The following is a 14832-nucleotide window of genomic DNA, read 5'->3' as shown; positions in this document are numbered from 1 at the left end:
TGTTCTGTATAGCCATATGAATCATCTCAATTTAGCAAGAGCCACAAGATGAGAAGAAATTAATAGATGCCAGTCAAATATCTGAAAGATAATGAATGGCAAATTTATGCAGGAAAACATCTGCAGTTTCTTCTGTATTTAGCATTACTGTACATGTATATCTATGTTCTGTTCAGGAATATCTATAAGAATATGCTTTTTTTTTTTTTTCTAAACCTTTTATATCTATGTTCCTTATTCCAATTTCCAAGCAACATGTGCAAAACCAATTAATGTACAGATTATATTATGTTACATCATTATACAAGTACATTTCGACAAAATAAGGGAAACTAAAAATTTAGTGACACCTTCCTCCCATTCTAATATCAGAAAGACTTTCTGCATATGTCAAATGAATGTGTGTTAGTTTTACACAGACTGATTCAGTTTATAACAAGAACATCAATTATGGTTAATTTAATTTGGATCCTGATTCATGATCTATGACAGTCTCAAAAGCCCCAACCAAAGCTTTGACCTTGTTCCTCCTCTTCTCTTGGGCCATCAGCTTACTCGCAGTCTCCTCAATCACATCATTGTATGCAGGAGCCGCCTCCTTCTTGTTATTCCTTGTAGTAGCAGCAGCCGCTTGCGGCGTTTCTGTTACCTCTGGTTCCTCAGGCTTTGCTTCTTCTTTGATATCTCCATCTTGCCCTTCCTTTGGATCAAGCTCATTGCTTCCTCCATCAACGACTTCCATATCCACCTCATTCTTGTTTTCATCTTCTTTCTTTTCTTTGATCACCTCCTCAGCTATTGTTTCCTCGCTTGTCAGACCCGAACCCTCTTCTGGGTGGTGATCAATGTCATTGCTTTCATGATCTTTGCTAATGTGATTAACCTCTTCAACTTGATCATGGTGACCATCAATATTTTTCTCTGCTTGAGTAACTTCTTCATTATTGACATCCACATTTGCTTTTGATTCCTCTGCTGCATCTTTAACAGAAGTAGTGTCATGACCATTAGCTTGATCAGTATCTGAAGCATGCTGTTGCTGCTGATCATCAAGATCTTCTTCAGCTAATTTAGGGTCCGGAAGGTCTTGACTGTTGTCCTCCTCAATACTCTCAATCTTATCCACCTCTCCAACTTCATGATGATCTAAAGCTTCCAAATTAGCTTCAAGATTAAGAATTTGTGTTATGTCATGACTCCTCGGAGCTCTTGAACTACCAGTAGTACTTCTACTACTTCTACTTTCCTTATTACTTGAACCAGAAGTGATACCACTAGTGCTTCTCCTCAAACTAATGCCACTACTCTTTGCAAACGAAGCCTGTGGTTTGGTTCCAGATACAGATTTACTGGTGGGTTTTGGAGCATTTGAGATGCTTTTAACTGAAAAAGATTTAGACCGAAGTGCTGGGTCTCTTGACTCTCTTCCTGGGGAGATGATTTTCCGTGGTCCTGAAGGTGATGGTGGCTTGTCAAAGGATCTTCCTCTATTTAGTGTAGGCTTTGGGGAGTTGGAGTCTTGATTATCAGAGACATGATGTTTCTTTAATGACCTGGACTTGGTCAAAGAAGGAGTCTGGCGTGATGAGCTTGCGGTTGATCTCAAATAGTTTGGCACTGGTTTTGCTGTTGATGATGAGTTTGAGGTTAAAGAAGATTTATCGGGAGTAGTTGGTTTTGTGGGTCTTTTGGTGAGGCTAGCTGGTGATGTGCTACTTCTCCTCTCCCTCCCAGGAGTAGTACTATTTTTTGGTTTTGTTGCCATATATGCAAGTAGTACGGTCGAATTTTGTGATGATCAATCAGCTTATAAGCTTCAAATGCTACTACCACCCTGCATATTATCTAAACAGATTCATTAATTAGAACTTGGGAATTCTAATCTTTCCGTATGCTCTATCTGCTAATGATCTATAAACAAACAAATATGACTGCCAAATTGAATATATAGCTCCTCATAAGTCATAACTGAGAACCTCTCTCTAAAAGATTGACATGCTACATGATCGTGAGACTTTTAACCCGAACATATCTTCATGTATGATTCTTCGTAATGATTTACATCGACAATCTAACAACACATCATTTTAAACTCTGAACTTATATTTTGATGCAAGAAATTCTATGTATGCAGGTCATTAGCATTGGGTCGTCCAGAAATAAACTACAACTTCATGGGGATGGGGAGGAAAGAGCCATTGGTTAAGCCCATCTGGGTATGCATATAGGGCCAAGATGCAAAGAACCAATGTGGCTGGCTAAATTCAGAAACAACTCTCAAGCCCAAAGCTTTTCAGTCGGTATCAACTCCCTCATTTGTTGTGTGCAAAAAGAAAACGAATCCAAGTATAGGGGAGAAAATGAATTCTTGATCCTGGATATGCAAAATTTGACTTTACTGCAGAAACGGAACACCTTTTGTTTCGTTTTCTTAATCATTTTTGGTGTCAACAACACATTAGGAATTTTTCACATCAGTTAAAAATACATGAGAATCGATTTTCTAATATAAATCTCTCATTTAAATATCTCTCTTATGCAAGAAATGGGTCTAGAGCCCTTTTATTAAAAAAAAAGAAAAAAAAGAAAAGGGGGCTAAGAAGAGATTTCTTTTTTGACTTTGTCAAGAGGAACTCAAAAGCTTTTTAGGCTCAAGATAAACCCCTTTGGGGTATGTGAAATACTCCAACTATGCATTGCAGCACAGTGTCTGGCCACATTGACGGCTTCGGAGTTCAAACCTAGGTTGGGGAGCACATCCAACTAGGCAAGAACCACAAAGTCACTTGCAGTGATTTAGAAGAGATTTCTTCATTGTACATAAAGTATAAACTATTGATCCGACTTTGGGGATCATCAATTTTGGTGTCACCTTTCTCAAGTCTTGTTCTATACGATATCAAAACATTCCATCTTTAACCCCCAAGACAAGCAACTGAAATAGTATCTTTTATAAGTATATAACAACCATGCATCTGATATATACGTACAAAAGCAACCAAAAGAAGGGATTCAAAATTGAATATTTCACCAGATCAAAAATTCCATCATCAAAATCTACACATGCATGATGTTATATATGCTTGATGATCGATTCAAATGCCAAGCAAAGAGACATCCCCTCCTCCTTGTCCACCAATCTTAAAGTCAAATAAAAACTTAAAAGAAGCAAAAACAGAAGAAGAAGACGGATCTGTGCAAAAGGATATGGCGTAAAAGAATGTAAATCAGAAAGAACAGAGTGAAGAGAAAGAAAGAGAAAGAGGGGGATAACGTACCTCGATGGAAGCAAAAATTGAAGGAAGAGTAAAATTAAGGGTTGGATGAATTATATGAAGGAGGAGGAATATAAGGGAGGTTTGCGGCAAAACTGAAAATAAAAGAAACCGGGAATTACGTGCGCACGACTCAAATCAGAAAAACTGGTGGTGGTGTTTAATTCATATGGATGGATCGCACAACTCAAACTGGCGAGGTGTTGTGTTTGTTGGTGAAGATTAAATTAGTCGGAGGCCATGAGAATCAAATCAATGATCCATGTCTAATTTAATTTGTTCATCAACAATCGAGACGTGTGGCAGCATTTGACTCTTTCAATGTATATTTTAGAAGTCGATTCTTAATCTTGGTACTAACGGAATGGATATGCTTCGTGGCTTCTTTTGGAGTTTGGAATATGATCAAATATTTCCGGAAAAAAAAAATGCCGGCGATTATGATCTATATTTGTTTCGGTTATTTTGCAAAATAATGTTACGCTAATCAAATTTTGTTTAAATGCGTTGTTATAAATAGTTTGGTCAAGAAAAGGCGTGACATTGAACCGAAAGTTCAATAAATAAATCATTGTAAAAATATGAGGTCATTTTTGTAAAAATTCGAGAAGCCTAAACAAAGTTAATTATGCCCATTTTAACAAAAGAGAGAGTTAATTATGCCCTAAATCAGATGGAAAATGTAATGCAAGGCAAAGTGGTAGAAATCATAAGAAGTTTTTTTTATTTTTAATTAATGGTAATTCCATTGATAAAACTTATGCCAAGAAGGTCATTACATATCCATCCGCTGTCTCACAATGTTCAAAACAAGGCTTCGTGGTGAAACAACAATGATACATAGGATAGACCAACTATATTTGAACTTATCGCTCACTTAAAAGCGAGCCTATAAGTTATGAAAAAAAAAACATAGTGAATAGACAAGCAAAACTACACTGGTTAGGGCTTATTAAGTAACCTAACCTAACAAGCATAGGGCCCTAAAAAAATAGGAAATTATTTAGCTAAAACAAAAACTAAAAACTAAAAATTAGAGGCCACAACCCATAGTTTGCCCTAGCCTGAGCCTAAAAGCAAGCAGCCAATCTAACCGATGTCGCACTATGCCAAGCCGCCAATAGTCTAACATAGTAGCCCGCCGCCGCCACGAGGAACACCACCACCATCATCACCCAATGTGATCAACTGGAGCTTTCAGCGAAACCCAACAGGAGAAGACCCGACCTACCAAGATCAATCTCCACCGCACCAAGTCACCACCAAACAACTTCGCTGCCTACGCCTCCATCAAAGCCATGACCTGTGCGTTGTCCCTTGACCCACCATGTTGCCGTCAATCCCACATGCCACAACGCCCAACAGACCAAGATCCGGCAGCGATGCCGTCAAACTCCAAGCAGAGAGACAAATTGAGAACAACTATTAGCAAGCCTTTGAGGCCTGTCCGGCAGCAGCCCTGACATCATGCGATCAAGCCGACATAGATGCTAGGCCACCACCGGACGAGCGCCGTTCGAGTACGCCGGAAGACGCGCTAAGGTTTTAGGAGAAAACTTTGAAGAGAGTGTGACCAACTAAGTTTAGCTAGCACTATAAGAAGTTTTTTATTCGAAGGCAAAATGGTTGAATGCACAATGCCTAAGTTCCATTTCACTACATTGTTTACTAAATTAATCATATTAATTTGAAAATACAGAGTGCCAATAACAATTCTCTTTTTCGGTCGGTATCACTCATGAGACAATAAAAAGCTCATTTGACTTGTTTTTCTATTTTTATTTTTCCTACTTCCAAGGCAGGAGGTGCCATCGATTACTGGGTTGCGTCGTCCTCGTGATGGTGATGAGGTAATTATTTCTCCAAAAAAGCTTCGTCTTAGTTTGGTTGTGGGAAAGAAAAATTTGGATGTAGTAACTATGGGGCTTATTGAGGCGACTCCTAGCACTAATGATCAACCAAAGAGAAAATGTGGTCGCCCTGTAGGCAGTCTCAACAAACTGCCATATGGTACTGCGGGAAAGAATAAGACAATCAAGAAGGATGAGGAGCAGAAGAAGACTCCAAAAAATAGCAAGAAGACCAACTTGTTGCCGAGGTTGTTAGCTGCTGAAGATGGTGCTAATCCCGACCATAAGGGGAAGGAGTTGGCATTGTTTTAGGGTTCTTTATTAGAAGTCATTCTGGATGCAAGTCTTGTTTCTTGAGTTGGGTATAATCTCTATATATACTTTTCTAAGATGTTTCTAGTTTGTTTTTGTATCACAATTGTGTGCTGGTAAGAATAGGTTAGATGATTGATTTTGCTTTAGAAAGCAAGGTTATCTTGTTTAGTGTAGGCTTGCGTTCAACGAGCGTCTCTTAGATTATTAACGAGTTTAGTTTTGGCTTAAATAGGCTAGTTCTGTTGACCAGCTTGCTTATGTAAGTTTTGTTAGACTTTGGCCTGCTTTATGGCTTGATTACTAATGCAATCGACTCTTCTTCTTTTTTTATAAAAAAAAAAAAAAGGGGTTCCAACTGGGAAAGGGGTTTTGTTTCATTTTACTTTTAGTTACTTGTAAATTGGATAAGAGCGCTTGTGGATTGTCTATTGGTTTGAAACCCAATTAGAATCCAAAAATAATGTGATTACGTACGAACTCATGTAAAAAACTAATTATGTGGCCCTCAGCCCTCTACATGTCGAGGCATAAAGCATTAAGCCAAGCTGTTCTTGTGCCTTTTCTTATAGTTATGGACTTGATTAGGTATAAGAACTTTAAGATACAATTGATGTGTAAAGTGCAATTGTAGCTAGCTAGGTATGCACATTTGTATCGAATTTGTGCCACATAAATATAAATGATATAAAAATCTCAGCTTTGCTTTTCTTGTTGTGCAGGCCGCCCATTACTTAATAATTTCGACCACAATGCTTATGGCATGGCATTACGCTTATCTTAATCCAACACATCGCTAAAGAACAAGAAGAGCAAACACAACTAGGGTTACATCATAGAAACCAAAAAAAACTAGGGTTACATCATAGATAGTGGCCGGTGAAAGCTTAGCTAGAAGCTAATCATCTTTCTCTTCTGCTAACAGGCAGACATGCACCTACTCGTTCTATATACTTTCATCTATCAGAGTTTGGTAAATTTGGTATAATATTGAAATCAAAATGTGTATCCCATTTGGACAGGTAAAGGGTCTACATGTTGAGGGTACTATTCCACATTGAAATGGGAGGCTAGGTAAGTCTTCAAATCATGTTTATACGGTTTTGGGAATTAATTGTTGTTGGTGTACCTCGTTAATGTTATGTTCATTCTATGCAGATTTTTTTGTTATTTTATTATTTTTTATTTTTTTAACGTGAGAGTTCAGAGTTTTTTTTTTTTCTTAAAAAAAAGAGGATCAAAGAATTTCACTCTTACCCCCATGGTGAACCCATGACTTCGTACATAGGTAGTGAGTGCTAGTTCTAACCACTAAGATAACACCACATCGTCAAGAGAGTTTAGAGACTTGCTTAGTGGGTTAGTGTGACTTCATCGAATCAAACAAACTAGGATAACTACAACTCATTCGGATTAGTTTCACGCACACGCCAATCACTTAAATATTATAATTAGTTACCTATCCGTTGTTAAATATGTTGATTTCAAAGTGAATGACAAATTAGCAAGAAACCTGAATATGATTTTTAGAAGCATTTTATTGTTTTAAAAAAAAGAAAAAAAAAAAAAAAAAAAAAAGAGGATCAAAGGATTTCACTCCTACCCCCATGGTGACTCGAACCCATGACTTCGTACATATGTAGTGGGTGCTCTAACCACTGAGTTTCTTCTTCTAAGAGGTAGTGTGAAAATAAATTGGACTTAACCGATTAAGATATGTTAGATGTTCAATTTTCTCTATACATTGGCCGGCTTCTTGAAAACCTCAGCGGCATTATAAAAAAACCTAGCGCTCTGCTAGGGTAGAGAGCAGCCGCTTCGCGGTGGTCGTATCTGAAACCTTCCTCCATGAGAATGGAGGAACTGGGATGCCGACGTGTTGAGGAGATGTTGGGCGGATCGAGCCTGTGCGTCGACATGCTTATTTTCTCACGATGGGATCTTTGTTGTGAGGCTTGGAGTCAGAAGTTCTTCGGGTGGTGGTTTCGCCATTTGGATTTGACTACAGAAACAGGGGGACTGGTAGACGCGGCAAGGCTGTGTGGGAGTAGGTCAAGCGGATTGCTGATCCGATCTGCCTTTACACTACGCAGCCGTGGAGAACAAATAGTGCTCTCGATTCACGGTTGTTGTCACATCACTCACGTGTGGCAATGGCGGGCTGTAGAGCATGGATCCAGGATGAGTAGGAGTGGAGCTGCAGGCACAGCGGTACCATGTAGCAGTCGCGGGCTTGACTTGGTTCCGGGCAGTTGGTCGGTGCGGCAATGGTGGACGGCAGCCAAGAGCAGGAGTGGGGCACGGGCTGGGATGAAGGTCTATTGCTGGGACTAGATTTTGGGCTGGGCTGAAGAAGGGCAGGTCGGGCCGGGAGGTTGGGTGAGGACCCGGATCTGGGATCCTGGTGGGAATCGGGTCTGGATCCGAGCTCATGTTTGGGATCCAGGTCGGGTTTGGAATTGGGTTAGGGATTCTGTTTTATTTTGGGCCTATGTTGGTTGTTTGGGCTGGGCCCTGGATCTGTGGTACAAGCATTTAGGTGGAAGATTGTCCTCTATTTGGCGTATTTTTTACGTTGGAAATGCATGGATGGTCACATCACCAGTTACATTGTTAGAAGATTGTTCTTTTATGGACAGTCATACTATCGATAACATAGGTGGAAGATTGTTCTATTTTCGGCGTATGATCTACAAAGAATATGCTTGGTCGGTAATATCACCGGTTACTTTAATGGAAGATTGCTCTTTTATGTTCGGTCATACCATTAGTAATTCTTTAAATAGCTCGGTTTACAATCGGTGTGTCTTCAGATGCGTTTTCGCATCTAGTCATAGTCCTATTAGGTCTTATTTCCGAAGTTTTATTTTCGCATTTTTCATTTATGATGAGTTTCTACATCTATCGTTTGTAATATTTCTTATTATTAATGTAGTTGTCATTTTCTCTATAAAAAAAAAAAGACGAATTATCAAGAAACCGTATTTTAAATATAATATAGTAAGAGCGTATTGTGTATATATTATCAGATTACCTACACAAAAACTTATTCTCGACATAGCACATTGTTGATAGTGCAAAAGTAAGGGCCAGAGAAGATATGGGGCGATCGAGCTTCTTATTCTTCATCAAGTGACTATTATGATGAATATATGAGGAAGGAAGGTACGAACGAATTATGGAAATCGAGACCATGACAGACGGGCGCAGCAAGGAAAAAGGTCATGATCATGATAACAATACCCATCAAATTTACTCACATGCTGCTTCTCTCTGAAGCCATCTTTGTCAGTGCGAAGATTTGTATATATTTTGATTTTTGAGTCTCTAATTTGAGTGATTGTACGTGGAGCCTCAAGCTTACATGCGTCGTGCTCCCCAAACTCTTCCTTCAAGAATCTGTGGATTTTCATCTTTGACAATTCCACAGGTTTTGTGGATAGAATACCTGTGTACTCGGATTGCTAGCCAAGGAAAAAAGTTTCGAACCCTAATTATCTGTCAATTAAGAGAAGAGGGCTTGTATATATTATTGAAATTAAAATTAATTTTTTTTTATTGATTCAAGAGGTTAAGTCGTTAAGATGATATTTAATTAGAAATCCTCAATCAACTTGTAAGAGCTTCTATCTATAGTGGTCAACAAACATCAGTCATCACCGATTATTAGTACGCAATATGCTACTAAATAGAATTATCGAACACGTATAAAAATACACTTTGATCAATCAGTTATGATTGATGTTTATTGCTAAGAAGGTATAAAAATAGAATCATCGCACAGTTTCCTAGCAATCTAGAGCAATTTTTGTGCCAATCACAAATAAATAAATTGAAGTGAAGCTTCAACATACTAAAACATTATAAGATTTCAAATTCAACAATAAGTTACACCAAAACCACACGACGACATCAGATTTCGAACCCCTCTAACTTGCTTGATAACAATAACTAGAGCTAAAAGGAAACCGGAACCCATGAATACAATCCTTATTACGGGTTGGATACGTAGCCCAGTCCTTATCCACATAAGTGAATCCACTTATTCACGCATCCTTTAATAAGCGATTGCACCGCACGCGCATCAAGCATCGCGTGGTTGAAAGTAAAGAAAAAACCCAAATAAATTTAAAACAGAAGAGAAGAAAAACAAAAGAGAAAAGTTAGGGGACGGCTGATCGAGGTTGGTGTGGCCGTGTGGGGCTTCCAGTCTCTTCTACAAACATTAACACCCTCCCCTTCTTTGACCCTTCCGTCACCGTCCTCCTTCGCACAACCCTCCATCTCCACCGTCGATATGATCCGACGGCTCACATCTAACGCAACCCACCTTTAGGGACGGCACTGCTTTGGTGGTTGTTCTAGTTACGCTTCTAAAGCAGGAAACTCAAATTTAAAATTAAAATTTTAAATAGAAAGAAGTAAAGGGGGTTTGGATCATTCATTCTCTCGCAGAAACGTTTTTTGCCTCTTCCGAAAAGGAGAGCCCTTTCTCTCTTTAAAGCCCAAAGCTTGAGACTTTCTCTCTCTGAAGTCCAAAGCCTTCAACTTTTCGCTTCTGGGTATTCAAGCCGCGAAGAACACAAGCAGAATTGTTAGGTAGAACGAAGAATCATCATCCTTTACCTTTCTATATAAGTTCCACTGATTGTTCACGTATATTGGGTTTTTCTTTTCTTTTTTGAATATCTCCACGATGATAATCAGTTCTGTTGTTCATAGCTAGCTGGGCTTTCATATTCATCATCATCATGATCATGATTCTATTTTTGATGTTCTTCTAGTTGCTCTTTCTCATCAATAAGTAAATAGTATTTTGTGAAGCTCTGAATTCTGTTTTGGTGGTTTTATCTGTGAGAGATTTAAGCTTTTGAATCCCTTAAATGAAGGGATGAGAGAGGCTTTTGTAACCATAGCTACTTATTTTGTGTGGAGAATAATTCAAAGGAAAAAAAAAAAAAAAAAGGAATGAGAAGCCCACTTTTTTGGGGATGATATAAGGGGCATGTGGCCATCTGGATCCTTTTTCTACTCATTCATTTGTTCCTTTTCTTGTTTTCACAAAATCAAGATATTGGGTTCTATTCCCTATTATCAGTTCTTTTTCCAGGAATGATTCAACTGATGGAAACAGAGGAGGTCTTGATATGCTTATATTGTGCTTTGTTAATCCTAGTTTCGCATATTTCAATCTGATTATCAGTGCATGCTATGGCTTTTTTGATAGGTTCTTGTGTATGCTGTGTTGAACGTTTGTGCATGTTTGAAGTTGTGCAATTGCTTTGTATAGGTTGGACTGGGAAAAAAAATTCCTAATGATGGATATGAAATTTATGCATCATTGTAGGGTAGACATCAGTAGTGATAACATATATGAAAACACGTATTCATGTTTATGGAGTGATTTGTTAATGACTTTTTGGCAAGATGACAAATTTGTGTTATAATGGTGGCAATGAAATCTGTCTGAATTTCAGCATAATGCCAACTTTTTATATGAGAGGTTTATAAACTTTTATATCAAGTAAGAATCCTAGATCAAATCAACCATGGTTGCTGGCTTTAGCAGCCTTTCTCAGAATGGAAGTAGGGGTCTGTTTTTGGCTAATGTCATTCACAACAACCAGGAAGCTTCTTTCTTGATTTTATTTCTTCCAGAAGGTGAAATCAACCAGTATGTCCAGCCCCCAGTTTCAATTCTGATCAAAAGATGTTTAAATGCAACCCTTCATGGCCCAGTATTCTTAGACTTTAATTAGATACTTGAAACTGGAACCTTAATCATTTCGGTTCGCTTATACCAGTGGGTTTTCCATTCACCCTTTATTTTTTTTTTTCGGTTTACATTGAATAATTTGACTCAATGTGTGATTTCTTTCTCTCTACAAAAACTGTGTGTATAATTTGCCTACAAATTAACAAACCTAGCCTATTAGCAGCTTTTCTTCAGGGTTATTAGTTATAAACAGTCAATGCTCTTTTTATCGTACTAAGGTTCCTTTAAATATTGACAATGTGTATCGGAACTTTGAAGCTTACTATTGTTTTACTTGGGAAATGGCATCTCTGATCTAAATTATTGATCTTACTGTTCTTATAGAATTGAAGGACCCTGATTGCCCTTCATGGATGAGTATTCCGGTAAAAGAGCTAGTGATGGACTTGTCTCTAGAAAGGGGCCTAGTCTTGTTTTGAGGGAAACTCCAAACAGAGATCGTAATGCTCAGGTCTGCAGCCGACTGGGATGCAGTGGAAGACTGAATTCTGTGAAAGGTGCTCAAATTGAAAAGGCCAAATCTTCAAAGCCTGCATTCCGCTCTTCTTCAAATGGGAAAGAGATAGTAGGAAGTTCCTCTAGGTCTTGCATTTCTGTTGGCAACTCAAGAAAATCCAGTAGAGAACCTTGCAAAAAGCTATCTTCTAATTTGGAAACAGATTCATCTGAAACCAGCAGTGTTCAGGATGATCCAGACGTGTCAGAAGTCACTCCTCCACCTGGAAAGATTCAGAGAGGGCTTCACCCTGAATCTAAAAATGGGGAGTCTAGTGAAGTCTCCTTGATGGAAACTGGAAGCTCCGATGTATCATCAAATACCAGATCCCGGAGGAATTTCAATCAGAGAACTGGATTGCGCAACCAAGAAACGTTATTGGGTTCTTCTGTTCCTTTCGGATCTAAAAACAACAACCAGACAACACGAGCTAGCACAACCAGGAATGGCTTAAGAAATCTAAGGTGCAATTCAGTATCTGATGTTGTTCCGTCCAGTTGTTCATCATCAGATTCGAGCGTCAACAGGAGGGAGACCCTAAAGAAAAGAATTTCTGAAGGAGAAAGTAGCTCAGCTGCTAAGGGGAAGAAGATGAATGGATCATCTTCTGGGCAAAACTCCAATTCGAGCCATGGAATCTCAATTGCTGATTCAAGAAGAGGTAGAAATATGCCTCCTAACAGGGATAATGGTGTTGCGTCGGTTAGGACTCGGAGAACTGTTACTGGTCACACAAGGGCTAGGATTTCTAATCAAGGAAGTGGAAACAATATGTCAAGCAATGGATCTTCTGCAGTTGGCCCTCATATGTCTCAACCTGAGATGTCTATCGATATGAATGGTGCTAGTTCATCACAACACTTATCTTCTGAAGCTCCTTTAAATCGGCCAAATTCTTATAGTAGACCAGGTAGTAGCAGTAGACCAGGTAGTGGCAGTGGGAGTTTACATGGCATGATGCGATCTGGTACTGCAGATATTGGTTTTTCCCGGTCTCTAATGAATCAGGATGGTCAGCGACGCTACAACATGGATGGAATTGCAGAGGTATTGTGCAAAAATATTAATGTACATCTTATGATATCATTTACAAGGTTTTCCTTGCTTCCTTGGTGTGGAGATTTGTAAAAGAACTGATGTAGTGATGACTTCATTCTTTAATCTGTTCATTTCATAAATTTGTGTAGGTATTGCTAGCACTGGAGAGGATTGAACAAGATGAAGAGCTATCATTTGAGGTAGTTAATTATAGGGTTTGGGTGTTTCTGTTCAGTTGGCTGAGTTTTGTTGTTAAAACTATTATTTGTCTTATTGCAGCAAATACTTGTTCTTGAGACCAATTTGTTCCTGAATGGCCTAAACTTCTATGATCAGCATAGAGACATGAGACTGGATATCGATAACATGTCGTATGAGGTTTGCTATTGCTGTCATATTGCTACATTTCAATAGTAACTCTCGTTGTTCTGTTTTGTTTTAATGATATTCTGACTTGGTCATGATGCATGTAAATGTTTCATTACCATCAATGCCACTATAATAAAATCAATCCTAAGAATCAACTAATGGTGGGTCAATAACACAATTTGTTGCGGCCTTTCTTATATCTTCGGCAGTTTTGCTTACAGCATTTCACTGGCAGGAATTGTTAGCATTAGAAGAGAGAATGGGTTCTGTAAGTACAGCATTGCCAGAAGAAGCACTGACAGATTGCATTAAGAAAAGCATCTATCAGTCTGAACCTCCAGAGGATGCATCCATAGGCTGTGATAATAAGGATGAAGTCAAATGCAGTATCTGCCAGGTCACTTACCCATAGCTCAGAAATAGTTTTTTTTTTTTTTTTTTTTTATTTGTGCAAACAATTTTTATGCTTCCACAACTGTTTTTAGTTATAGGGTTGCAAACACATGCATCAGATTCCTCATACAGAGACTAACGGCCAATACCCTTTTATCTTTTACAGGAGGAATATGTGGCTGGAGACGAAGTTGGGAGGTTGCGGTGTGAGCATAGTTATCATTTAGTCTGCGTAAATCAATGGCTGCGGGTTAAGAATTGGTGCCCTATATGCAAGGCGGCAGCGGCAACAGCTGCGGCTGAACCCTCATCACCATCACCATCACCATCATCACCCTCATCACCATATTCCACATAATTCAATCGTTAAAATCTTTTGGATGAGAGGAGAGAGAGAGAGTGAGAGAGAGACATTCCTCATTGTACAAAACTTGCTTCTCCCCCCTTTTCTCTTCTGTTTTCGTTCTCAACCTCTTGATGTACAGATCAATTGTCTTTCATGTCAACTAGTTAATAAACCCGAGCTGTTGGTGTTACAGCGGGTAACTCTGCACTCTTTGTGGAATTGTGAATACATACAACAAAGTGGTGCTCTTCTTTCTACATTTAGGTCTCTTTTTTTCTTTTTTTTTGGATTGCCCAAAAAAGAAAAAGGGTGTTTGGTTGGTTTATTTGGTAGTTTGTTAGTGGTACCTTCTCCACGTGATCTTGAACACTCGTAGCTCCCTTTTGTATATATCAACCCAGGCAGATCAGGAACTTGGCGTGGACTTTATATCTAGAAAAGGAAAGAATTACCATTTCTTTTAGCGACCCCCAGACAAGTGAACGTGTATGATGGGATTGATCCCCATTTTCATTTCCACACTAGAACATCAGAATCTGGGAAGTTTTAAGAACCTGCCCCTGTCGATTTTGGGTTTGATTCATCTTGTAATGCACGTAATAGCATAGGAATCTCAGAAACGGCCCTGGTTGATTTCGGGTTCAGATTTTGCCTCTACTTACTTGCGGCGCAAGCAATAGCATAGGAAACAGCCCTTTTCCTTTCATGTTTAGGTCCAAGAATCAGAATGTAAGAAGAAAACCATCCGGTTCTGATAAGATCATCAAGAAACTGACTGCCCCGAACCTCCCAGTCGAGAAACGTTGCTTCTTCTCTTTCATCAGCTGTTATCTTCCTCCTTCTCAGCTCTTCTTCATCCTCTCTCACCCAAATTGGCAAAAACACCCTTCCCTGAAAAAGCTAATCCCCTCGATATCCCCATCACATGTCACTTTTGTCTTTAGTCTTTACCCTCAACCTGGACCCAAAAACTGCCT

General features: G+C 38.9%; 2 protein-coding genes across 4 annotated transcripts; one reads left to right on the top strand and one right to left on the bottom strand.

Annotated features, from left to right (window-relative positions):
* Nucleotides 1–258: 258 nt before the first annotated feature.
* Nucleotides 259–3462, bottom strand: LOC112169398 (high mobility group nucleosome-binding domain-containing protein 5). Of its 2 annotated transcripts, none has more exons than XM_024306421.2 (2): nucleotides 3279–3462; nucleotides 259–1845 (listed from the first exon to the last, which is right to left on the bottom strand). In XM_024306421.2, exon 2 carries the CDS (start codon nucleotides 1763–1765, stop codon nucleotides 455–457), a length of 1311 nt encoding a protein of 436 aa, XP_024162189.1. In that variant the 5' UTR covers nucleotides 1766–1845; nucleotides 3279–3462; the 3' UTR covers nucleotides 259–454. The 2 variants fall into 2 exon arrangements, with proteins under 2 accessions (XP_024162189.1, XP_024162190.1); XM_024306422.2 differs by having other exon boundaries at nucleotides 259–1834.
* A 6164-nt stretch (nucleotides 3463–9626) lies between these two features.
* On the top strand, nucleotides 9627–14112 carry LOC112169938 (E3 ubiquitin-protein ligase MBR2). 2 transcript variants are annotated; one of them, XM_024307047.2, is made up of 6 exons: nucleotides 9627–10036; nucleotides 11538–12756; nucleotides 12897–12947; nucleotides 13027–13125; nucleotides 13352–13513; nucleotides 13676–14112. In XM_024307047.2, the coding sequence occupies exons 2-6, from the start codon at nucleotides 11563–11565 to the stop codon at nucleotides 13865–13867; spliced, it is 1698 nt and encodes a 565-aa protein (XP_024162815.1). In that variant the 5' UTR covers nucleotides 9627–10036; nucleotides 11538–11562; the 3' UTR covers nucleotides 13868–14112. The 2 variants fall into 2 exon arrangements, with proteins under 2 accessions (XP_024162815.1, XP_040364586.1); XM_040508652.1 differs by lacking the exon at nucleotides 9627–10036 and adding an exon at nucleotides 10149–10576.
* The last annotated feature ends 720 nt before the right edge of the window (nucleotides 14113–14832 follow it).

The sequence above is a fragment of the Rosa chinensis genome, chromosome 6, assembly GCF_002994745.2.
Source record: "Rosa chinensis cultivar Old Blush chromosome 6, RchiOBHm-V2, whole genome shotgun sequence".
Lineage (NCBI taxonomy): Eukaryota > Viridiplantae > Streptophyta > Magnoliopsida > Rosales > Rosaceae > Rosa > Rosa chinensis.
The sequence above is the reverse complement of the archived record's forward strand: the minus strand, read 5'-3'. Positions and strand labels throughout refer to the sequence as shown.